This window comes from Siniperca chuatsi, linkage group LG19, assembly GCF_020085105.1.
Source record: "Siniperca chuatsi isolate FFG_IHB_CAS linkage group LG19, ASM2008510v1, whole genome shotgun sequence".
Taxonomy (NCBI): domain Eukaryota; kingdom Metazoa; phylum Chordata; class Actinopteri; order Centrarchiformes; family Sinipercidae; genus Siniperca; species Siniperca chuatsi.
The window spans coordinates 10,252,040-10,278,300 of record NC_058060.1 but is presented as its reverse complement, the minus strand read 5'-3'; the positions used below and the strand labels follow the sequence as shown (position 1 = coordinate 10,278,300).

Sequence of the window (26,261 nt, the reverse complement as noted above, 5' to 3'; positions counted from 1 at the left end):
CCATAAAAACTGATTCAAATTGTTAAAATGAAAAATACAAAATACAAACCCATGATCATGGTTCATGTGAGTGTGCGCAGGCCTTAGGCTACTGCATGTTAACGTGTTCTTTTGAGCGTTTCCATACTCTGTAAGACTCAGTAAGACTTCCAGTATATGTTTTTACCACACATTACATTCATAATCGTTAACAGTAATGTATAATGTGTGAGTGGTGGGAGGCCAAAGAAAAGCTATAGTTACTTGTTAAAGAGCTCCATCTAAAGGCCAATAGGTAAAAAAGTAATTTTATTCACCTTGACCTGCACTGAATATAAATCAGGTCTGTGTTCCTCTCAGACGTTGATAAATCAATTGTTTTTAATTAAATAATTGCTCAGTACTTTGTTATTTGGCACTAGTTTGTTTAGTGTGTCATGTCTAAATCTACTACGTGATGACAATATAAGCATACATTTGTGGACATATCATATATCCAGTCTGCTGAGAACAAGCTTTCACATAAATATCAAAAAGTGAGTAACCTATATTTGTTTTTTGTTTTTACTCGGTAATGTATACGTGACCACCATTGTCAGTAATGACTTTTGTTTTGAAAGTATGTTCCGGAAAAAAAAAGTGCTTTATTGAAGCGACCTTGACATACTACGTTGCCAGGTAACCCAATGAAATAATGTGTCAACTCGCGTTAGCAGGCAGCTTTTAAATTAGACTTTTGATTACATGAAGGCATGAGGTAATATATTGGTTTCTTGTCGTATGACTATTTGTGTGTATGCATCGTAACAACGTTTCTTAGTAAGGATATATCATTTATCACATATAGCTAGGTTATTAAATACGGTGTGTAGCCTGTGCTTCATTTAGTTAACGTAGTTTTCAATTGTTTCAGGACGTCTTAGCGTTAGCTAACTCACAAAACCCAGTCTATTTCTATCTATCTTTATGAAAATTGCTTTGCAGCAGAACGCCCCCTTCATTTACATTATTTATTGTATTATTGGACAGTTATTATTGATGCAATAATGTGTAAGCAGCATTTTAATGTTGTCGCAGGTGAGGTGGAGCTAATTTGAGCTACATTATATATTGTTTGGTAGATTATTCTATAACAATGGATCATATTATATAAAATGATCACGTTTTGTATGTAAAATCTTCATCTGTAAAATAACTAACTATAGCTGTTCAATAAAACAGTGGAATAAAAAGTATAATATTTCCCTCTGAAATGTAGTAGAGTAGAAGTATAAAGTAGCAGAAAATGAAAATGCTTAAGTAAAATACAAGTACATACCTCAAGATTGTACTTAAATACAGAGTAAATATAGTTACATTCCACCACCGGCTGTCATAAAAACATGGCTCCTTACAAGAAACATTATTCAAACTTTTACCACAAGTTTGCATCTTAACTAAATGACTACAAACGCAATGTAAATGACAAAAGAAAATCTTACTGCACCCGACTGTCTGCCTTCTCTTCTCATTTCGCCTCCAGCTTACAGGAAGAGGGTCCCCAGGAGCCCCAACAGGAGACACTGCAGCAGACAGCAGTTAGAATAATTCAGATGGCCTGGAGAAGACATGTGGTGGGTGCTGCTGCTGTACTCTGTACATGCACGAATTAAAGTAAACAAGCACAGGCATAAACTAAAACTATTTTGCCTACTCAAACTGTAGTACAGAGAGGTCTTCAAGTATTTCAAGGAGCTTATCACCCATTGCAACCAGCAGGATCCACAGACAATCCTCAAAACTGTCAATCCTCGAGAGGTAACAGAAACGATGCACTCTATAAAATCAAAACAACAAATAAAATAAATGGTAACACTTGATTTTCCTGCGGCAGGCAGAGTTGCTGGATGCTGCTGCTGGGGTGTTCATCAGATTTCGACTCGGAGGGGTGAGAGCTTAACAGGGAAATAGTGGTAAATCACTCAACAACTATGTTAATATATGATAATGCAGATGTACCTGCTAACATCTTACTTTTACCTTTGCCTTCAGATTACTTTTCCTCCCAACATCTATTACAAGATCTTCACCCATCGGCCCATTGCGGATGTGTGTGCCAGCAGCCCAAAGGACTACACCCAGCTAGGCCTTAAAAGGCCTGTGGCCCGGCAGACCAACAATATCTGCCCTCTTATGCAGGTGGACCGATCAGGATGGTACCAGCGTATGGAGAACAACAGCTGGAGGCTCTTCTGTAGCAAGGTGAAGAACGTGTCAGAGATCATTCTCTGTTCTGCCTGTTATTTGTCCAAATACTCGTGCAAAGAGAGCACAAACTATGCACCACCAATGCAAGGTGTAATTTGCCCTCTGTGGTAAGAGTCTGACACACTTGAAATAAACAGATAAACAGCTACAACAGCCATAAATACTCGGGTATGGCAGCTTTTTTGCCTTGATCATACCAAATAGTTTGATGGACATTTAGCATAATGAAAACATAATGCTCTCAGACATTGTTTATTTAACAAAAAACAAAGTCAGATTTAAGTTCAACTGTTAGCCACTAAAAGCAGATGTTTATATGCTTCTTCATCTTTCTAAATAGGTGGTTCCCACGGGTGAGCCCATAGAGATCGGTGCTGACAAAAAAATGGACTTTCACCATTCCAGGTTGCAGCGGCAACAGGATGTAAACAAGTGGAGGAAAAAGAGGAAAATTGAATGGCTGAAGCAGATGTGAGTTTAAGGAGGTGTGGGTGGCCTAAAATAACCGTCAGCCTTCTATCATATATTTGTCTGTCCCTTAAAACTAGTCTTTTGCCTGTACAATGGCCACTGTGGCCTCAAGTAGTGCTTACTGGATAACAGTAATTGCTAGTCTCAGTTTGTGTCTATTGTGTATTATTATTAAATTCCAGTCACAGAGCTAAGCATCAGTTTGTCTGAAAGATAAATTCCTGTTGACCTTTGAAAACCCCAGGTCAATTAACAAAACACTGCTATTTTGATGGTATATTGAAAGTTGCGACTCTTTAATCCACATAGCCATCCTTCTTTATTGTATGACACAAGAAAACTAAAAACGGCTTATTTTGTATGAAAATATCAAGTAATGGACTGTGATTAATAGACAAATACAACTGTAAAATTACTGTACAAATTAACCAAGGCCCTATGTAATTTCCGGGTTTTTTTCTCTATCTAGATTATAAAATGGAGTCTTGGGGAATGGGTTAAAAACACTTCTTATCATGCAGTGAACTTAATTTTATCTGGAAGGACAGTAGAGTCTTTGAGAATTCTGGAAATACCTTGAAAACAATGAAAAGTGTCGAAAAAGGACCTTCTAGGTCATCAGGTCAACATTTCAGTTAAAAATACCTACAAAACTAATGACATTCCCAACAGCCTCAGCTGTACTTTTCTGTTTTGTGCTAATTAGCAAATGATAGCATGTTAACATGCTAAACTAAGATGGTGAACATGGTAAACATTATACCTGCTAAACATCAGCATGTTACAGTAACATTGTCATTGTGAGCATGTTAGCATGCTGACATTAGCGCCATGTAACTCGAAGCCTAACTGAGGCTGGGTAAATGCTAAAACATAGCATAACAGTAGTAGTGAAGAGTTACAACATCAGTGAACTGACTCAGTAATATCTGTTACAGCAGTATTTATCCACAGTAAAGTTGGCTAACATTAGCCACCATGAGCTTCTTGTCATACAAGACCAGAAGGCAAATAAGGCTGTAGCAGCACAACCCTTGAGTGTATTGAATTGAGCAAGAATGTGTTTTATTACTTTTGAATTCAACTGTTCAGATGGGACGGAAGCATTTATTAACACTGTAAACCTTACCAGAGCAGTGAATTCAAGGATTAGTATTCTTTTTGACTGTTTTTTTCTGTTAATACATTGCAAGCCTGCCAATTGAAACTTAATTATTCAAAACCAGTAACCATTACTGTTCATCTTTACAATTTCCATATATTGTAATCTTCTTATGGCCTTCGTTCTATTACAAAATGTGGAAAATACACATCTGTGGCAGCGTTATGCGCAGTCCTGTGCATAAGTGTGTGTGTCCTCTCTCCCTTACATACAGGTATAACCATGGTCGTCTGGAGACTCATTCAGTGTATCGACACATGGCAAAGCTGGTGGAGAATTCAGCCCAGGAAGTGATGGACACCACTGAAGAGAAGGGAGATAATGAAACACTGGAATGGGAGCTGGATGATCTTCTGGCCTGGACCAACACTCTCAGCTTTGAAGAGTAAGATCCTCAGCTCACTGTCAACTAGTAGACAGCGACAGTTTGTGACATTCTGAAGCTTTCTGTTGAATAGACTAGACTAATTATTTAATCTTTACCATTTTGTAACCTATTTTAATACTTTGCTCTTTTGCCTGTGCAGGTATATGGAGGAGTGGAGACGTTTGGCTTGCAGTCACTCCTCTGAGCAAAAGTGAAAATATTGCTTTTTTTTATAGAAGACTCTTCTTTTCTCATGATTTGTAGTGCTGCATATCTTTGCTGCCACAGGAACGACTTATTGTTATTGTTACTTATTTGCTTTATAGTATATGCTGTACTGCCATCTGCTGTTTAAGTTCAGGACTTACAAATAATCTACTGTAACACAAAACCTATTGATGACCACGCTTTTGTTTACATACGGTTTACCACTGAGCTCTCATTGTATTCTGTTTTCCTTTCTCTCCCTTTGTTTGTTTTGTTCTCCCTTTTCTCTCTGCCTCCTCCTCTTCCTCATTCAGGTTAGATCCACAAGAGCATGCTGGTGTGGCTGATGAAGACAGTTAGGTAAAACAGAATAAAATAATTTACGTTAAAACCATTCCGGTGCCGATGTGCTAATTGTGCAGCTATATACATTTTAGCATTTTCTAAAGTCACACTTCATCTGCATTATCAGGTCTGAACAGAGGAGCTCTACTGTATTTGGAAGATGGGACACAAACCAGTGAAATTATAATTTCCAAATCCAAAGAATTGGAAACTTATTATCTATGCAGTCACGTCATTATTGATGCAATGATTATTTTAAAATGATATAGTTTTAATGATATAATGAAGTATGATCGATGTGATTGTCTTATGGTGATGTTTGTTATTACAGCAGGTAATTAGACATTATTCAAATAATCCTTTTTAGTGTTTGAAAAATCTATACTCTATAATGAAATTATTGAATCTCTGTGACATGGAACCAGACCAAACTGATTACATAACTGGGGACATCCAGCTGCGCCAACAGAACTGATTTACATTTCAAACAGTTCCTCTGAATATCAGAAGACCCACGGGTATCATTTGAATGTTTTGCCTATTTGTCAGCCAAATATAGAAATTCGAGTAACAGGCACCGAGATGTGTCCTGGACGTTTCATACAATCATGTATGTAAAATGAATCTTCAAAAAGGCATGTGTCCTCAAATGCTGTAGATGTGATCTTGTGTGTAGTGGTTGGTCGTTTGCAAACCACAATGTTTCAGACATCCATCACAACATGCACTGCGTGTTTGCAGACTGAACTACACCTATGCAATCTGCAGACAAACGTCAAATCTACTGTCAAACAATAAATGTTTCAAGTTAACCCAAGCATCAAAGCAGACCACACTGCGTGTAAACTCTGTGGCTACACCCAGAGAACTGGCTTCTGGTGAAATCTGAATCTTTTGCATGGTTGTTACTCAAATATATCAGGCATATATCAGATGAATGGATGGTAATTTTGAGGAAAGGAGCTACTTGAAGAAGAAGGGTCTCAACACAAAGCTCAAAGAAATCAAACTGCAATTGACTTCACTCCTCTCACACCTGAACAGGTCAGTCTTTGTTAAATTAGGTGAGAACACCTGTCTTTCTCTCATATAGTGCATTGTTACTGTTCTACAATAATCATATACTTGTTATCTGTTTGACTGGTCTACTGCTTTTGCTACAGCTTAATTAACTTGTTTGTTTTTTTCATGTAAATAAGTTGGTTTCTGTACTGTGCTATACGGTAAGTGTATGTATGTTTATAGAGGCTAATACAGCCTGAAAAATAGTGTTTTTTCTCTTTACATGTACTGAAGAGCTGGCCAGTCTGAATGATCTCCACTAACTCATCTCTTTCCTTCCTCCCTCTCTCTTCCTGAAACCCAGCAGCACTGAACCAAAAGCAGCTGAAATGGCAACCCTGAGGACTGGTGATGCAGACGACTGGATCAGATCTCTTATTCAAGAGTCCCACAAAGAGTTCTCTTACTGTCCTTACAGCCAACTCACAGAGTGGGATCAGCCCTGTTAACAGAAGATGGAAAGATCTTCACAGGTAAAACATGATCTTTGGTCATTTTGAAATAGTCATATGAGGGACAGCGACATATGCAGTAGGTGTGCAGTTATGTTTAAACAAAAGAAATGTCACTTCTGTTTTTCTTGTTGATTTTGTGGAAACCGGTAAAAAAACAGACTGGCTTACGTAAAGAACTGCAGGTCACTGAATCAGGCAGTGTGAGACACCTTGACCAATTAAAATAAAAGTATTATTCAGCATCAAAACACTTCTGTTGACTGGTGACCTCATTTGGATGCGTTTCTTCGTATAACACAGATTTATTTATTTTATATCAGATAACTGAAGAAGCCCTCATATGAGCCATACACTTGCTTGTCGTACTGTATTGCCCCCCATCTTTGAAACCTCATCTCCCCCCTCTCAGTTTGGTGATACGCCCGTCTTCATGACCGAGGTGGATGGATCCTACACCATGATGACGTTGGAGCAGCTGCTTCCACTGTCATGGAGTGCAGATCTTTTGCCATTTTAGTCATCTAAAATTCATGCTTTTAATTTATAAAAACACATGATAGTATATTCTTCCCTTAAAAATCATAAATGTGATTTCTTAGGTAAGGTTGCTTGCCTATTATATTAATACCATGCTGAAACTTTTGTACACATATACACACACGCAGGGCATGAGGCTTAACAATTCAAAGTGTTGTCCTGCAGACTTGGTAAGGACAAAGTTGATTAGCTGTTGCAAACAGGCTTACATTTATACAAAGAAACAGGGCTATCAGAAAGAACGTCATGTACTGAGGACACTATGTATTGTAATGACCATGAGAGGAAAATTTTCAGTGTTGGGGAACGAAGCAGAGACTTTAGCAACTTACAAACAGAGGAAGTGTAGGATTCCTCCACTAGGACGCTGTCTCCACACGAAACGTGTAATCGTGTGCCAAGAGGCTGGGATCAGCCTGTGCACCACCGACGGGAGAGCTAAGTCTAAACCACAGCTCCTCCCCACCTCTGTAGAAACCTATCAGATAGTTGTACATTCTCATTTTAAAACTCTGTGTAATGTTAAGAATAGCATTCTTTTTTAGGATGATGGCTACAGATTAACAGCTTGCTGACTGCGGTTTTCTGAATAGAAAAGATCCATGTACAAGATGCTTTTGATCCTCCAATGCTTTAATAAATGCCAAATTAAGAAATAGCTTCCAGATTTTTCTTTTGCAAATAAACAAACGCGCTGACACTTGCGTCTTCAATAGTTGTATATGTAGATGTGATATTGTGCCAGAGATTCTAGTGGCATGTCTGACATGATCTTGGATTGTTCTGCTCATATTGTAAATATGAATTATTTAGTATGTATTTCCACCTCTGTAATGAAAGTGGAACTTTTTTTTTTAAGGAAAATTATAACAACTTTTACCAGCTTCACCTTCCATGAGTGTGACATATGTTGAATACCTGCTGTCAAATATGAGGGAATGAGGGTAAAACACAATTCTACCAGTTAAAACTATGTAACAGTAACTGTCAAACATAGTAGCTGTATGATAAAATCTACAGAAATTATTTCTTTCAGTATTTAGAGCTTTGTATGGTCACTTTATGAGTTCCACAACTTTATATTAACTCCAGTGTCTGTAGAGGAAAAGAGGGGGCACCCGGATTTGAACCGGGGACCTCTTGATCTGCAGTCAAATGCTCTACCACTGAGCTATACCCCCTTTCAACAAAAGCGGAATACGTACAATTGTTAACTATAACTTTACCAGTGTTTACGTTGCTGTTGTGTTAAATTATGTTGGAACTGTTATGTACATTACAAGGTAACTAAAAACAAACCAACTACGTATATAGTGCACGGATCACGGAGGTACGAATGTATGATACAACGCCTTTTTATAGTAATTTCTACGCAACACCGGTTTATACCGGATGTGTCGTCATGAAAACGCGACCCAAACGGATATTCAAGTGTATCGAAAAGAAAGTGGAAGAAACGGAATCACAATGGTATGGTTGTAGTCTTATCAAATATATTATAACGTACCCTGTCGTAACCATATTGATTACTATGCCATTGTTTATGTAGTTAGTAAATGTATATTTATATTACTTCCTCGTACCTTTGTCTTCTGTCTTTGTATCCTGTGAAATCCAGTAGCTGTGAATTTGATTAGTCACTCGAGCTAATGCTAGTTAGCACTTAGCTATGAGGTTTCTTAACTTACTCATAGAGGGTTGGCTAGGTGACTTTAGCTTTCAGTGTTTGTAACTGATGTATGCTAACTAAATATTAGCAGTTGTAAACGGTGAATGTGTATTGTTTTTGTTTGTTACAGAATACTCGAGGACTCCGCTCTCAGCTGAAAGACAGTATACCTGTGGCAGGCTTATGTCCACAGGGAGCTTATGGAGTGCAGGACTCTCTGCGTAGCGGGTGAGACACTGCCACAAATAAAATAGTCTGGTGTAACCTAATGTTGTATGTGTAATACCTTCTCCTACCATGCTCGTACAGACACACAGTTACGTCTCTGGTTTAAAAAAATCCGGTTTCTGTTGCATTTTTGGCATTAAATTGATTGTTTGTCAACCAGAGAAGACTGATAAGTTTATTTTTCAACTGTAAAATATCCTGCTCAGCACTTATCTTGATATCAGTATCTGTGTCTATATGTTATCAGCCTCAAAAATGAATTGTTAGTCAGGCTATGCTATGTATGCTATCTATACATATATATATATATATATATATATATATATATATATATATACACACACACACACACACTGTTGTGCTACTTTACAAGTTCCTGACCTGACCTGTGTTCCTGACTTGTGCAATAAAAAACTGCTAGATATTTGATTGGATAGTGAACTTCTAGAGTGTGTGCAGAATGTATTGTAACAAATACCATCAATGAGCTTGAATTTTTACATGTAATGACACAATGATGTAGTTTGTGTGACAGCTTTCTCTGGCAAGAGGAGCTGCTGTAGTAGTTTGGTGTTTTTGGTCATAACTAGGCCCACCTCTTAAAATCAAATTACATGTACATGATACTGATTTTCACCTGCTTGTTGCATTTTTTTTTTCTTTCGCTACACAGCTTTAGCAGTGTAAAGAATGAGCTCCTTCCAAGCCACTCGCTGGAGCTGTCAGAAAAAAATGTGAGTAAGCCGAATTATAAGAGAAAAATAAATGAACCACAAGTTAAAGCAAATCACTGAGATTAGACCTCTTCTCAGGATTGTGTAGGTGTGTACAGATTGTGCTTTATTGGCATGCCCCTGACTCTCCTGATAGCTTTGATGCACCTGTTAGGGACTGCAACTTCGACCTTTATCATGTCTGTTAGTGCTGTGAGTGTGGTGACCTCACGTGATTCCCGGTAGAGATTTGCCCACTTTCAGCCTGTGCAGAGGTCTAATCAGCCAGAACAACTGCAAACACCTCTTGGTTTCACCACCAACTAATGTTAGCCATATATACATTAATGTTGTCTTAGAGTGCCCGGACTCCTAGCTAAACAACAGAACAACAGGAACAAGTGAAAGTTTAATGGCGGAAATTATACTTTTTGTCCCTGGGGTGCTGAATGTTTTTGTGTGTTTCTGTGGTGTGCAGTTCCAGCTGAACCAGGACAAGATGAATTTATCTACCCTCAGAAACATCCAGGGTCTTCATGCTCCGCTCAAACTGCAGATGGAGTACAGGGCAGCTAGACAGGTAACTTCATGTCTCTCTAATCCAAATCCCCAGCCCTCATTAGAGCCCGACCGATGTGGGATTTTTGAGAACCAATACTGATTTTAGAGGGGAAACATTCACTGATTACTAAAATGGCGGCCGATTATAGTGAATTTGCTTTTCTATGTGCACTGATATGCCTATGCAAAGGTACTCAGAAAGCTGCTTTCTTAAACAAATCACTTTTTTATTATTACATGTTAAATAATTTAACATATACATTGTCAACCAATTCAAAAACAAATAGCTAAATAAACATCAGCACTGTTCAGAATTAGTCAGTTGGTGAAGTAGCAGAAAAAGCCATGGAAATACTCAAGAAGAGTACAAGTACCTCTAAAGTGTACTAATGTACTGAACTAAATGTACTTAGTTACATTCCACCACTGCTCTCTACTAAACCACATATTCTCTAACTTACTCTATCAAGCTAGATTCATGCTACAGCTTTGAACTCCAATCAGAAACGCTATTATTATTATTATTATTATTATTATATACTGAATAGTTATTCTGAAGGGGGAAAATGATGGGTTCATTGTTTAACTTTCCAGCAATGTATTTCACAAACTAGTTAGCACTTCCTGTGAACACCGCTTTGACTCCACTGCGTCTGCTCAGCTGTGCACACGGAACTCTACTACATGTGCTGCGATCATAACTCTTGATTTCTGTCCCTCGTCCTTCCAGATCCAGCGCCTGCCGTTCTTACCGAGTTCAAACCTGGCTCTAGATACACTGCGAGGCAGTGACGAGGCCATCGGCTTTGAGGACATCCTCAACGGTGAGAACCTCGTCCCTTCACCTTTTACACAACCATTGACACAACTGTCTGAATATGACCTCTAACCACCACACCCTGTTTGTGTCCTGTTACCTTGCAGATCCAGCCCAGAGTGAAATGATGGGCGAGCCACACATGATGGTGGAATATAAACTGGGGCTGTTGTGAAAGAAGATGGACACACACAATACACAGATACACACATAGATTTAGGCTTATTATTTGTCTGCATACGTTTGTTTATTGGCTCAAAAATAAAAATCACCAACTCAGGTTCTGGAAAATTGAGTTGTAATCTTTTGGGAAAGAAAGGGGGCTTAACTGGGGGAGTTACCCTGTAAATGATTTAGATCTGGAGTGTTGAACAGTCATTCAGACAAGCATTCAGTGCTGCTTTTGTATGTTTTCAATCCGGTTGGCATTTCTAATAAACTTCATAACCTTCCTCATGATGTGGGATCATTTGACAAATTATTTAGCTATACTTAAAACTTGTGCTTATATTTTCATGTGATTGTACTTTGCAACACAAAAATAATGTCTCATGTCATCAAGAATTGCTATCACATTTTGTGACATACTTTATTTTCATATTGTTATCACTATATTTTATACAGAGCGCTGCAAAGTTTTAAACAATGTACCAGGAGTGCAAACCATTTCCAAATTTCAGCTTCAGTTAAATTACTACACGTTCTATTAACGTAAAGTCAACACACACGACTCGATGTGTTACATTAACACACATCTTTTGGATTCTCTCTTGCACACTGCAAATATTCCTATACTTCATACTGTGAACATTTGCACATTCCCTGGTCCTTTCATTTAAATAAGTCATTGTACATCTTTTCTATAATATTTTCACATTATGTCAGTTTTCTATTTATGCTTCTTGACTCCTTGACAAACCAGATTATGATAATACAATAAGGAGATAATCTACATGCTACAGGACTACACTAAAATAAATAGAGAATACAAAATGCAATTACAAAAAAAACTACAATAAAACCAGATCAAATTTGAATGAAAGACACGTGACTACATGCCTTATCAAATTGTTTCAGCCTGATACACACACACACACACACATGCATATATTATTATTCTATGTTAGTAGGGGGTGGGGGATGTGCACAAGTGTGTTAGTAAGATAGACAAATGCGATAATACTTGGTGTGAATGTACATTTGTGTCTTGTATGTGAATGTATACATGTTTCATATTAGCTGGGCATCAACCTATGATGTCTTTTTATTATCTTATATAAAGGTATTATAAAATAGCTTCCTTAAGTAAGCAAATCTCCTTTGTGGAAGGCATGGAATATAATAAAAACAATTGTACAAAAAAGAAACAGTTTCGGCCTGGATTTAAAATAATCCCACAATAATCCAGTGTGAGTTGTGTGTTATTTGACCCTATGCAGAGAATGCCACTTGGCTACTCAGAGGTGGTTAGTTGGCCTACTATATAACCACAACAAAATGTTGTTCGGACAACATTTTGTTTAAATGCTTGCAGTTGTATTTTCTTTTGTGTCGGGGTATTTTTACAATAAATACATTTTTGCCCTAATTATGTAATTTAAAACGAGGCAGCTAAAATGATCAAAAGGCTAGTCAAGGTCGGCGGTGAGGGAGGGGAGAGAAGAAACGTAGAGGTTCTGTAACTCACTGTAGCAATCAATTGAAATCTCACCGCCATCGGACCAACCGACAGTCCTTCGGCCATCTTCATGTATTTATAGTGCTGCCCTGAGATCTGTGTCTAAGACACGGTGCCACATTATTTCCAATGACTGGCCACAAACGAATGTGGATATTGCAAACACCCTGAAATAATAATCGCGGGAATACAACATATCTATCGCTGTTCGTAACACAGAATGTGTCCAATTTAAAACATGTCCTTGGCTGCAGAGCATGCTGGGAAATGCGTCACGCGGGAGGTGTTACGTTTAAACAAAGCATATCTACTAATGAGCAGCAAGTACTGGTATTTATAGCAACTTTGAATGACTACACTGTAGTCTTAACTATGGTCTTAATGCAAAAAATACGATGATCAGGCTCTACATGGCGGTAAAAAAACGCTAGCACGGCTGACTGTGGATATCAAAGATGATGTAACTGTCGAGAGAGAAATCCGTCTGCATACCGGTCACAAAGATCTTACACTAACGCAAATATAACTTGTCGTTACGTTACAACAGCTAATCATAATAGACAGTAAGTTGATAGTGGATTTGCCCAGTAGGCTGGAAAACGTGTTAGTTTTATTTAATAAGCCGTAAAGTTATGGCAGGCAGGTACATGACGCATGCGCATGGAGACGACTTGACCGGAACTTGTTTTGCCCGATTCAAAGATTCTGTAAACAATTAGTTGTATAGGAAACATGTACTATTGTGATAAATAAACAAAACAAGAACTCTAAAGCAACATTTTTGAGGAGATGTTTTATGATTTCCTGCACTTTTAGCCGTTACATTAGCTGTCTTGTCTACTGTTCCCGATTTCACTCTCACTCTTTCTTGCTCTCTGAACGTGGATATCACGCAAAGGACTCATATTTATGTTTTCATCGTTTTAAGCACAAAGTTATTGGTGTATTATTTAGGTTTGACAAGACGCAAAAGTGTCTTCATCATACATAATATAAGTATTTTATAATCAGTGAAGGCATTCAAAGACATTATTAATCTAAAACAAAATACTTTTGATTAATTATTTATTTACAACAGTTTTCACAAAATATCACTAGAACTGATTTTGAAGCTTTTGTTTTTCAAGAGTTAATTATGTCTCATTTGTTTTAATTTATTAAAGCTGGCAACCCCACAGATCATGACAACGTACCTTATACTGCATTTAAACAACATTTAAAGACAAAATGAAGAGAAAAACTAAATACATTAAAATATAATAAAACAGAGAACAAATACAGTTTAGTTACAGCACACGAGTTGCCCCAAATTCATAAAGGGAATAAAGTTAAAGTCAGAGTAAGCCTGCATACACTGTACACACAGTAACTGCACTTTCTGTCCAGTATTCACACTGAGGTGACAAAGCCATGTGACCCCTGTCCAGCCTCCCTACCTATCCATCCGTGTTGTTTTCTCAAACCCACTGACTGAATCTTCCATAACTTCCGGTACTGCTTTAATGGCTTTAATGATGAACCAGTAACAGCTCCATTTCAAGCCAAACTGTTTGCTGATGCAACTCTGCCACATCTGATGAAATGGTCTATAAGGGAGCTTCAACCCCTGTGATATGATTTGTTTTGCTTCTTGCTTTGGGGAATATATGTGAAACTTCCCCATTGATTAAAAATTCATAAAATACCCTCCTTTGGGAAATGCTGAATCAACATTTGTCAACATAAACAACTCACACTTTAAAGCTGCTTTTATCATGTCAGTCGACAGCCTGGAGAAGATACACCACAACAAACAAAGGTTTTTATTACATGGCTTGTGTAAAGTGTAAGGGGTTCCTGAGATAGTATTTCTTAATGGGCTTTATATTGGTTGTGTTGTGTGATAATGTGACTGCAGCATAATTAAAAGTAAGGAGCTTGACCTATTGTGGTAAAAAAAAAAAAAAATGTAATAGTAACTCTACATTTAGAACTGTTGTCTAATAAAAGTTCAGCTTCCTTACTTTTTTTACTGCAGTCCATTATTGCTCAACATAAGGTATGCCAAAGTGGTGACCTGTCAACATCCACATGCACACTCTTAACACATTCAGCGACATTGATGAGTTCAGTCTTACTAAAAGGGGCGGTGGAAGTATGTTGTGGGTAAACTAAGCAGAGATTTGGTATTTTATTTCCATAAAGTATATAAGAATCATCAGAATCAAAGCAGCAGAGGCCCAGATATCCTGCCTTTTAGACCTTACTATGAGTCAGACTCCAAAAACACTGCATCCATCACTACCAATAATGCAACACAGTAGCATCTTTCATTTAAACCTTTCTCCCCTGTGTCTTTCAAACTCCATCCCTCCAGTTTGTAACATAGGCATTCTGTTAAAATTTTGTAGGAGCCAAGTCCAAACCAAGATAACCCCGGTGACATCACTATGACATCATCAGGGTTAATTTCTCGGACTTCAACAAATCTCTTCTAGAGCCACAGAAGCTTTTATACAAAAGCGTTCACAGGACTAATTATGAAGAGTAAACTGATCTTCATGTGTAAAATTGGTGGATTGTCCCTTTAACATTACAACAAGTGACTACAGGCATTAACAGATGTTACCAAACTATTTCTTTGACTTTCAACAGCCAAGTTTAAAATAGAAACAAAACACTTATCTTGTTCAGAAAAAAATTGTATAAATGATTATGATTAATGTCCTGAATTTCAGTGTGTTTCCTTCTTGCCAGCATTTTTCACATCCACTCTTCAACCACAAGATGGCAGTATTATTCCACACTGAGCTGCTCACATTCACACTGGCCTCCAGTTCATTTCTAACCCACTTTCTGACCCAGGACACTAGTTAAACTGGTCCTGTGTTGGTAAAGGCACTACTATGGACATTTTGTCTTAGTGCCTAAGGAGACTCAGCTGATGTCACTTTTCATACATGGCTGGAAAGCAGCTTAGCCCGAGGCTGTTAGAGGCTCATGATGTTGTCTTCGACAACAAATAACACTCCCTGTGGGTCGGCTCAGCTGGTAGTCATAATACATATAATACACTAGATCTGTTTGCATCCGCATGTCCAATCCCCAGTGACATGTCCAGTAATATTGCATGTACTGTGATGAAAATCCAAATTATATGGCACGTGAATGTAATACAATGCCTGAAAGTATACAGCATGCATAATGTTAAAACAGTGCATTGGTCCAGTGACATATAATGTAGGAAAAAAAATATGTACAACATAACATTTAAAAATATAAGTCGTGAAGCTGAGAAATCATTAACACTAGGATGTTTTTGCAAACTGTCAGTGCTGTATATTAATGAATACAGTTTACAGACTTCTACTGAGTAATTAGAAATAGTTCAGAGATTGTGGGCAAGGTTTGAAAAAGAGAGAAGTTAACTGAGGTGATTCCTCTGGATGATTCATATGTTGTTGTTTCTTATTAAATGTATGAAGACATTAAAGTAAATAATATATATTTGATTTATTGTTAGCAGGAGACAGTTTATGCAAAGATCTTTACCACCTATTTATTTTTCTCTACACCTACAGGATATGTATAATACAGAACGTGCACTATAAATATCCTCACAGGTACCATTAAAGAGCCATTTTACCTTCATTATTGTGAGTATTATGTGAATCCTGAATATTATCTGTATTCATAAAGCAAAAAAATCTTCCAACCGCGCTCTGTATTTGCTGAGATGGTGATATCTGTTTTGCAGGAGTGTACGTACAGCACATCTGTTCTTTACTGCTAGTCGAAGAAGGAATTCATCAGGTCCTTATGTCATAAACAAAAGTCCTGTAGAGTGCTCCTTAGCATTCCCATGGAGTTAAAAGTAGCCTTGTAGTCATACAATAGTGTACTAGTGTAGTCAGCAGAGTACAAACGTGCCTCACTTTGTTATCCAGGATTTGGAGCGTGCCCAAGAGATCCTGTAATTATTTACTGTAGGGATGTACTAATGATACACATAAACTGCGGTCAAACATGATTCTGTGCCATTGTTACATATTCAGACTCAACTTGGCACAAAACTTTTTCTTTGGCTCAGACTATACCTGTTTGTCTTTAAGTATAAGATGCAGTGTAGTTGCTGCATCCCTGAGTGGTTTTTTAGCCTCCTTAGCTGTAGTTTGTGTTTAGTACTAATTAGCAAATGTTAGCATGCTACCAAACTAAACTATACCAATACTTGCTAAATATCAAAATGTTAGCATTGTCACTGTAAGCATGTTAGCACTGTAATTGCGGGAATGTTAGCATGCTGACGTTAGCATTTAGCTCAAAGTACCTCTGTGCCCAAGTACAGCCTCACAGAGCCGCTAGCATGGCTGTAGACTCTTAGTCTTGCTGGGGTACAATGCAACCCTGGAGACACCCACTAACTTGTGGCACTGATCATGAGCGTGAGATCCAAAACCCACACTGTCAGTATATTTTTAATGGTATGAGTAGCACTAATCCACCTCATCCAATCACACAACATCCCCCTGCTGTGATAGAGCATGAAAATACAGAAGGGCAGCTAAGGCATAATTATGATGTTGTTAGGGAGACAAATTTATTAGGAGTGGTTTTGATTCAAACCGAGTTTGTTCCGAGGGCAAAAATAAACCTTGTTTTGGTGTTAGGAGGATGTCTTTTGTTGAGAGATTTCCCACACACTGCCACTCTGATTTAGCTATTGTTCCAGGGCACTGTTCACTGAGCTACCGTGCTATTTTTAAATCCCAGAAGTAAACCAACACACTCTCCGCTTGACTTTCATTTCATATCTCAGCTTCTCTTCTTTTCACGGCACTCATGAAACAATATCTTCTAACCCAAAGTAAACTCTTTCCATGCTTCAAATGGCACAACATGTGGTTTAATTTCCACTCTAGACTCAGGTCCTCGCCATGCACAAGTGAGCGCGCATGCTAGCAGACACCGTGAGGATGTCACGCATTAGGCGGGACACCGACTTGTCTCGCTGAAGTGCTCCTTCTCCTCTAGCTGTGTGGTAATTGCTCCACAAATCACAATGGCTGCCGGAGGAAGTGAAGAGACAGCAGGTCTCACCGCCGCTCACTATTTGGGAGTGGGTTGCCATGGCCACAGAACCACTTCAACTTGCTGAGAATGAGATTAGTCATAATTAATGCTTATGATCAGCCAACACGCATGCATTTCACATGAATGCACACATACTCAAACGTTTTTCCCTTCTTAACAGTATATCAATACCCCTCCTGTACAATTATGAGAAAAATACAGTTTTAAGGCCGAAAAACAAAGATCTTCATTTATATCTGTGGCTAATAATCACACGTTACCCTCCTTTTTATTTACCATGACACGCCTGTTCAGTCCTGTAGCAAACAACAATCAAATGTCTTTTTTTAACTGTCTAGTTTCACAAGTTTCCATGGACTTGAACCCACACTCTTTGCGCTACGGTCTTTAAATAGCTGCTGATTGGAGCTGTTGCACTCAAATAGCTGCGTTTCTGTGGAGCCTTAGTGGGTGGTAGATGCTGTTCTCCACGCTGGCTCTGTCAGCCTCTGTATTGACGGTCGGCGCCCCAGCAGCACCCACTGACAGGAAAACTGGATGCTTTTTTCCTCCTCCTATTTGATGATATAAAAGCTGCTTGAGTTTTTGACTATTTCGAAACTCTTAAATTGAAGTGTTAATAAGCAGAAACAAGCAGAAATAAGTGCAAATGCTCAATGAGAATGTTGTGTCAAGGCATAGGCTATATGATGCGTGCAGTCAAAATAGACAACTTCCTGTCTTCTTTTCATGGGATTTTGACTGATGGTGGGCAGCCTAACATCAATTCGTTGTGGGTGGTAAACTCTCCCTCCTTCTCTCTCTTCATCTCTCCCTCTTAGTGGGTGGTGGACGTCTCTCCATCAATCGCAGTGCAGTAATGCAATTTGAACCAGCATCCCACACCTTGTAAAAGACAGGTCCCCCTCCCACTCTATCATCAAATGCCAGACACCCTTGCTTGGCTTCCACGCTGCTTCCGTCTGCCGCTGAAATCACTTCGGCCAGATACCGTAGATGGACAAAATGTCATGCTATTTGTCTCTCACCTGCCCCTTCTTTTCTTTTTTTGTTTCTTGCTTTACCTTCTCAAATCAATGTCAAGTTCAAATCAGACAGGTCCTATCTTGTCCAGACCTGCAAAGTGGGTCAAGACCAAGTCAAAACCAACCAACAGAAAAAGAAGCTGAGTTGAATTATTGACCACAATACTGCTCTACAAAGTAAATACATATTTGGTCAAAACTGAGTCAAGAGGGTTAGCTGACTTTTTGGTATGTTTTATCACATACAAAATATTATACCATAAGTATAGACAAGTAAGACAAGTTACTAATGCTACACAGCTAGAGCAAGAGAGCTGTATCAAGTTAAAGCTAACGTTAGCTGGTGAGATATCCACCACAGGTAGCCTTAACTAAAGATGAAACTAAACAAACTCAATGATTTTTCCTGTTACCTGTAAATAAAAAATATCCATTTTGATTAACTAACATCTTGGTAATTCAGTTAGTTATGACACATAACTAAATAAGGCTAGTAGCTAAATCCAATCATGATGAAGAAGGAAACAAACAGCTAAGCTCCTGCTAAATCTTAGCTAACTTAGCAGCGCATCTGGTTACTTTGTCCCTGCGTCAAGCCCCACCAAATTCCCAGATCTTTGTCATCAAGACAATTTATTTTTTGCTATTTTGGTAGTCTGTCCAATGTGAAGTTACTGTAAACTAATTACATTCCAAAGACAGGAAAGTGACATACAGTATGCCTGGTCTCATCTATTCTGTGAAGATCATGAAACGGCAGAGTGCAGTATCTGCATTTTGTAGGCATTATGTGGGTTATACGGTAATTGTTTGGGTAAAATAATAAGTCTAACATCTTTAAACCTTTTCTTTTCAACTTCACTGCTTTTGTGGTTTTGCTCTCTGCCTTTGTGGCTTTGTAGCAAATTCTTTATTTTAAAATGTAAAATATAGCTGTTTTGTGAGGCTCCAAGGCCAGAATCAAACACTGCAGCCCTGCTCCTCACATCTTTTCATATAACGCTGAAGTATCACAGTATGGCATGCAAACTATTTTCAGTAGCGCTGTAAAGATGTTGCTCTGCTGCACTTGTTGGCTCTTTTAACACTAGAAAAGGAGACACGTGGATGTGGGCCACATGCAAAAGTGTCCTTTTAATAAAATATATACACAGAAATTCATTTGGGGCAGCAGTAGTGCGTGACTCCTGTGCTTTTTAAAAGCATGTTGTCTGACTACAAGCCTTCATATAAAACACAGTTCGGAGATGAATAACCCAACATGAATCTCTCTGACACTGGAGGATGTTCCTATTCTCATCCAATGTTGTCTTTTTAATGAGATGGAAAAGAGAACTGCTTTGCCTAATGTTACGTACTGATCCATCTTTATCAAGCACGACATCGAGAGCCACGCCGGCATCCTCCATAACTGAACTACTGCCAATAAAACCAATCAGAGCATGGAGAGACCCCCCTCCGGCGACAGAGAGATGGTGGGAGGAGGAGAGAAGACATGAGCGAGAAAGAGAGATGCACAGAGAGAGCAGAATCCCATAGAGAACCGTAAAGGGGAGGAGGAGGAATAAAAAGTCTTTAAGTCACACTCCATGATGCCTCTCAAGGACACAAGGAGAATTCCTCCGAGGCACTTCACTTGTTTGGAGAAACTTCTTAAACATTTTTCACTTTACTACCCACCTCACATAAATGCAGCTCAGCAAATCACAATGAACTGCCGTAAGTCAAATGGAGTGGGGGTGGGGTGGGGGGTATGTGCTGTTGAATATGTTAACACCAGTCCATGATATATTGTGTTTTGTTGGGAGTGTGTTCAGTTTTGAGGACGTTTAAAGGTTCACTAGGGAGCCTTTACAGATTCTTATGTCTTTACATTTTAAAATTCAAAGCAACTTTATTCTGATCTGTATGGATTTTCCAGGGCAGATGAAGTCTTTGAACTTGCCATTTTAATAGACAAGTATTTAACATAGAAAATTGTACATTATACAATAAACAAACTGCATCATCCCATATAGACAAAATGTTATCAAAGTCTGACACTGTGGTCCCTCCCAACACCCTCCATTTTGGCAAATTGGTGCTATAAAAAATATGCTGAATAAGCTGTTAATAAGCTTGGAAATCGTAAGTAACACTGAATCTAAAATGATGTGTATCATGTCTGTACGTTCAGATTTGATTGAGTTATGCCTCCAAGAAGAGCGCGATTTTTGATGCAGATTGTGGCAATCGGGCACTAGGGGTTTTAAAGTATCTTAATTGCCTCCATGAGCACATCCATGATGTGTCACGGCCACTGCTGCTTATTTTATTTTGCTAGTTTTCCAATTAACATTTAATGCCTTTCAATAACAAACACAGATTGTACTATACATTATATCACTATCCAGCTAAAATAATTGGCATACTCTGGTTTATTGTTTTCCAGAGGTTTACCTTAAACATTGAACTGTGTTTCTGAAATTGTGGATTCCTGAGAGAAGAACTTGTGACTTGACTAGGACTAACATTTTTTTAGGTCGCAGCAGGAGATGCGTACCTGGCCCCCCACCCTGGCCTCCCCTCTGCTTTCTGTCCTTCAGATAGAGCTAGTATCCACACGAGTCCCCATGAAGTCTGTTTGCAAGTAAGAACTTTTATCACAGTTGGAGTACACAGTCCCACAACCTCCCTGCAGGACTTCACATTTAGTAAATAAGATGTTTCAGTGTATATGAATTGTGCAGCTGCAGAACTTTTCAAATTCTTTTACAAGTCACTCCATAACACATAATACAAGAAAAAAAGTATTATGTTCTCTTCTCAAACAACATGATTCTATGACCCGTGTCAAAGATAAACCAAAGAGAACTAAACCAGCTTTATTTTTTTTGGGTATTTTAGCTCTTTTTTTATCTTAGCTCTCTCTTGTCCAGATGCAGGCTGAGATATGATACCTGATTTCAACACTATGGCATTCTGTCTATGAAAATATACTCATATAAGAGGAGACCATTCAAAACTGAGAGCAATATACAAACAAGATTTGATTGATTGATTTATTTCGGCTCTCTTACCCCTCAACTATCCTAAAACATCACTGACTGCACACACCAAAACTAATCAATAGCCTCAGTTAACTCCAAACTATGCTTAGTTTTTGTTGATGTTTTCTTGCAGAGCACCATTGCTCACTTCATGTCACTTGGTATTGCCACGTCAACCACAATGGCTTTCCTCTGCTGTTTGTCCACCACCACGATGTCTGGTTGGTTCGCCATTACCATTCTGTCAGTCTGAATCTGGAAGTCCCACAGGATCTTGGCTCAGTCATTCTCTACCACCTTTGGAGGTGTTTCCCACTTTGACCTCAGGGTTTCCAGTCCATTCTCCGTGCAGATGTTCCTGTACACTATGGTTGGTTATGGCGCTCCATGTATGCTTTCCCTGCCAGCATCTTACACCCTGCAGTTATGTGCTTGATTGTCTCAGAGGCCTCTTTGCACAGCCTACACCTTGGGTCTTGTCTGGTGTGGTAGATCTGGGCCTCTATTGCTCTGGTGCTCAGGGCCTGCTCCTGTGCAGCCATGATGAGTGCCTCTGTGCTGTCCTTCAGTCCGGCCCGCTCAAGCCATTGGTAGGACTTCTTGATATCAGCCACTTCAGTTATGTTCCAGTGGTACATCCCATGTAGGGGTTTGTCCTCCCATGATGGTCCCTCCTCCAGCACTTCTTCCTCTGTTCCCCATTGCCTGAGACATTCACTGAGCACGTCATCTGTTGGGGCCTTATCTTTGATGTACTTATGGATCTTGGATGTTTCATCCTGAATAGTGGCTCTCACACTCACTAGTCCACGGCCGCCTTCCTTACGGCTAGCGTACAGTCTCAGGGTGCTGGATTTGGGATGGAACCCTTCATGCATGATGAGGAACTTTCGTGGCTTAACGTCTGTGGTCTGTATCTCTTCCTTTGGCCACCTTATTATTCCTGCAGGGTATCTGATCACTGGCAGGGCGTAGCTGTTTATTGCCTGGGACTTGTTCTTGCCATTGAGCTGACTTCTTAGGACTTGCCTTACTCGTTGGAAGTATTTGGCAGTTGCTGTTTTCCTTGTTACCTCTTGGAGGTTGCCATTTGCCTGTGGTATTCCAAGGTACTTGTAACCATCCTCAATGTCTGCTATTGTTCCTTCTGGGAGTGAGACCCCTTCTATGTGGACTACCTTCCCTCTCTTTGTCACCATTCGACTACACTTCTCAAGCCCGAATGACATCCCAATGTCAGAGCTGTAGATCCTGGTGGTGTGGATCAGTGAGTCGATGTCCCGCTCGCTCTTAGCGTATAGCTTGATGTCATCCATGTAGAGGAGGTGACTGATGGTGTCCCCATTCCTGAGTCGGTATCCATAGCCAGTCTTGTTGATTATTTGGCTGAGGGGGTTCAGACCTATGCAGAACAGCAGTGGGGACAGAGCAGTGGGGACAGAGCATCTCCTTGATACATGCCTCAAGGGTGGTTTTTCCACAGCCTCATCGAGTTTGCAACGAAGTCATTCATATTCATATATATATATACATATATATATATATATATATATATATGTTCATTTATTTATTCCGCTTCATTATGCAAATGAGGGGGGCTGTGTGTCATGGGGTTAGCTTTTCACCTATTGGTTGATTGATCAGAGTGTACAGTGTAGATCAACTATACATGCCTTGCTGCCACAACAGTGGCTTCTGGCCACTGAGTGGGACAGTCGGCTCACAACTATCATGCCGAGGAGATTTACAGCTGGCTCCGACCAGGACTCTGATCTGGATCATATTTTATGGAGAAATTATTTTCTGGTTTTCCCTCTGATGTCCTCCAGCTGCTCCGCCTCAACTCTCTGTGATTTATTTCTTTTTGATTTTGGCAGTCCCGGTCCACATTAGGAGCCAAGAGAGAAATATAGTTCCTATCTAGTTTGCTATATTTCAATATTTTCACGTTTTTTTAGACACAGTTTAATTTTCTGTACTGAATAAAGCTGATATCACAACGTGATAGAACTGTCTTTTTTAGCCCGTATTTCTATTCTAGCCTATACATTTCTTGAGATGCTGTATTTCAATACTGCACCCAGTGAGCTCAACCTGTTATTCAACCTGACAACTGCCAGCACACTGTTATAGCATAAAACTAGCATCTCACACATTCAAACATGTTTTTTGTTCTTTCTCTGGATCGGACTCTGCCGTTTTCTCTCTATTTTAGTGCATTCATGGTCACTCCCACATTTGTCAACTGCAGCTTTTTCCTCACCTGACTGATATATTTTTCACATTTCTAAAATCTAACACTTCCTCATAGTCACTTGTACATAATAGTGAAAATACTTGTTCTTCCCCAATCTTACAAAAGATCCAGTTATTACTCTATTGTTAGTTACTCTGCTGAAGCGCCTCGCAGTTGCTGTGTCATCAGAACATTTCTGTATTTGGTTCACTTCACTGTTATGGGTGAAGCTATTAGTGTAAAGTAGAGGAGACAAACCTGTTCCTTGCAGAGACTCTGTGCTGCCTTAAGTCTGTTCTGAGTTTAATCGTGGTCTGTCAGTGAGACTGACCAGCATCTATTTGATCATGTCAGGTTAAATTGTAACTCCCTCAAGTTCTTGGCCAGGAGATTGAATTGAATAGTCCTTTCTCCCAGTATCTAAACTCTTCATTGGCTGTTTCTAGTGTCTCAGCCTTGCTCCATGTTTAGAACTGGGTATTAACTCACTCTATATACTAATCAGTATGTACTGCATGCTGTGAACTCAGGTGATTACAATTGCCAATGGAGGAATAAATCTCAAATATGTTCCTTGTCAGTTTGCATAAATATGCAAATAAAAATCAAGAAGACAAAATTATTCTATCTATGAACATTTAGAATGTAAATATAATCAGTAGATTTTACTGTGGAAATTAGAAAAACTATTGAACATTCTGTATTTTGTAATTTAATCTAGTTTGAGTTGTTCTAGCTGAATAACATTTTTGGAAGATAAAATCTAGTAGAGTGTGATCATCTACATGTCTGACATCTAAGCTTTGTGTGAACAGCGTCACATCCACACAACAAACATTTAAGGCCAGGTATGCTCGCAACAAACTAGTTTGTACGGGCTCATCTCTATGTTCCCAGGGTCCTATGTTCACAGGTCTAGCCTTGTGTTGAGCTTTGAGCACGCATGTCTCTTTATAAAAACTAACATTGTAAGAGATTGGTAAGGGCTGTCTTTGCAAAAGAATGAAGGGAGATGTACGTTTCAAATGCATTGGCCCCAGTAGCTGTAGGTGGGTGATTTCAACATATTGACCCATGGAAACATGCATTGAACACTTGACCTAGGGAAAAAACATTGCTGAGAACATAAAACCCTTTGAAAGGTCTCCTTAATGTGGATACATTTCCATGTTCCAAATGGCCGCGCTTTAAGGTGAAAAGTCTGCCATCACAGAGAAGTGCGAAACATGATCATCTTTCAAATGGGGATAATGATGCAGACTTTCCTCAAAGGCATTCATACTGTTGCGCTTATTTGTACATGTGAAAAGTGGCGGAAGTAATTGTCTGAAAAATGAAAAAAAGAGAGCTGGAGAAAGAAATTCAAATCCTGCTTACTTTCTCATCTCCACACACTTGGCCAGTCACAAGTGGGAAGTGGGAATCGTAGAATCATCTGTTTTGGAAAATTGTTGTCGGACGCAGACCTCCAATTCCAACGTCAACCGTACAGCAAGCACCCGTCTGACCTGGATGACCTTTGCCACCAAAGGAGTTCATGATCAATTCTGCACTCACCTGGAGGCTGATGGCTGCAGAATAATGCTGTGTTTGTCATGTAAATTTTATAGATATAGTGCTATATTGTCAATGCACAGTATTTTTAACTCTCACGGTCAGTCTTGACCACTTACATGTCTAGTTGTGTTCTTATGTGTGTCTTTCTTTAACTGGGCCTAGGAGGATGTTGGCAGCTCTGGTGAACAGCTCAGCTCTGAGTATATGGACCCTTCACTTATTATAGCCTGATTAACACTGATATTAGCATCAGCTCCTTCATTAAAAAAGTGCCTTTAATATACATGCCAAGAGATAAAGTGCTAAAATGAGCAGCACTTTACTTAATTTCATTGATTGTGTTTAATATGTGAATATAACTCAGACACAGAGTTAGTGGAGGTGAATGCAAATCTGTGAATTGTATTAAAAGGTCATCAGTCTGCTTCGGTGTCACATCCTGCATGAAGATGACTTCCTGATGTGATGTGATAGAGGCTTTGCCATTATGCAGTACTTAACTTTGGCTTAATATATGAAGTACTGTTGCAGTGGAAAAGGTGAGTGTAATGTACTGGTGTACCATGGGTAAAAATCCTCCATTTAATCTTACAGTTGTGCTTGACAGCACTACTTACTCACTGACTTAAGGACATAAACAGATAATTCACAAAACTCTATAACTTCAACTAACTTCACACAAAGTCAGCACAGAGAGCTAACATCTGTACAGTTGGTTTAATGGCTGTTTTTTGGCTGTTTGAGCCAAATTAAAGGTGCCCTGTGGAGTTTTCCTGTAAACAAGGTTATGTTTATGTTCAGTGTTACCCACCAAGGATACAAACAAACATGACGGGGACCCAC

The 26,261-nt window shown here is 39.1% G+C and overlaps 2 protein-coding genes and 1 non-coding gene across 4 annotated transcripts; 2 read left to right on the top strand and 1 right to left on the bottom strand.

Moving 5' to 3' along the window:
• The first annotated feature begins 650 nt into the window (after positions 1 to 650).
• On the top strand, positions 651 to 7,004 carry lg19h11orf65 (linkage group 19 C11orf65 homolog). Of its 2 annotated transcripts, XR_006375846.1 has the most exons (11): positions 651 to 736; positions 1,502 to 1,592; positions 1,684 to 1,776; positions 1,853 to 1,906; positions 2,011 to 2,220; positions 2,567 to 2,697; positions 4,074 to 4,244; positions 4,387 to 4,437; positions 4,748 to 4,793; positions 5,701 to 6,313; positions 6,705 to 7,004. XR_006375846.1 is itself a non-coding variant. In XM_044177328.1 (10 exons), the coding sequence occupies exons 1-9, from the start codon at positions 732 to 734 to the stop codon at positions 4,791 to 4,793; spliced, it is 852 nt and encodes a 283-aa protein (XP_044033263.1). In that variant the 5' UTR covers positions 651 to 731; the 3' UTR covers positions 4,906 to 5,595. The 2 variants fall into 2 exon arrangements, 1 of the variants encoding a protein (XP_044033263.1); XM_044177328.1 differs by lacking the exons at positions 5,701 to 6,313; positions 6,705 to 7,004 and adding an exon at positions 4,906 to 5,595.
• Positions 7,005 to 7,941: 937 nt separating this feature from the next.
• trnac-gca lies at positions 7,942 to 8,013 on the bottom strand. Its single transcript has one exon. It is a non-coding gene; the product is annotated as a tRNA-Cys (tRNA).
• A 142-nt stretch (positions 8,014 to 8,155) lies between these two features.
• LOC122866924 (proteasome maturation protein) lies at positions 8,156 to 11,272 on the top strand. The gene is made up of 6 exons (XM_044177191.1): positions 8,156 to 8,302; positions 8,632 to 8,729; positions 9,403 to 9,463; positions 9,921 to 10,022; positions 10,734 to 10,827; positions 10,928 to 11,272. The coding sequence occupies exons 1-6, from the start codon at positions 8,225 to 8,227 to the stop codon at positions 10,993 to 10,995; spliced, it is 501 nt and encodes a 166-aa protein (XP_044033126.1). The 5' UTR covers positions 8,156 to 8,224; the 3' UTR covers positions 10,996 to 11,272.
• Positions 11,273 to 26,261: the final 14,989 nt, after the last annotated feature.

Bases quoted from the DNA above. Each gene is read 5' to 3' on its own strand.
- LOC122866924 (XM_044177191.1), top strand. From the start codon at position 8,225: ATGTGTCGTCATGAAAACGCGACCCAAACGGATATTCAAGTGTATCGA. The intron at 8,730-9,402 runs GTGAGACACTGC...TTCGCTACACAG, and splicing joins CAGGACTCTCTGCGTAGCGG to CTTTAGCAGTGTAAAGAATG. The intron at 10,023-10,733 runs GTAACTTCATGT...TCGTCCTTCCAG, and splicing joins AGTACAGGGCAGCTAGACAG to ATCCAGCGCCTGCCGTTCTT.
- lg19h11orf65 (XM_044177328.1), top strand. The intron at 1,593-1,683 runs GTGGGTGCTGCT...CTCAAACTGTAG, and splicing joins TGGCCTGGAGAAGACATGTG to TACAGAGAGGTCTTCAAGTA. The intron at 1,777-1,852 runs GTAACAGAAACG...TTCCTGCGGCAG, and splicing joins AAACTGTCAATCCTCGAGAG to GCAGAGTTGCTGGATGCTGC.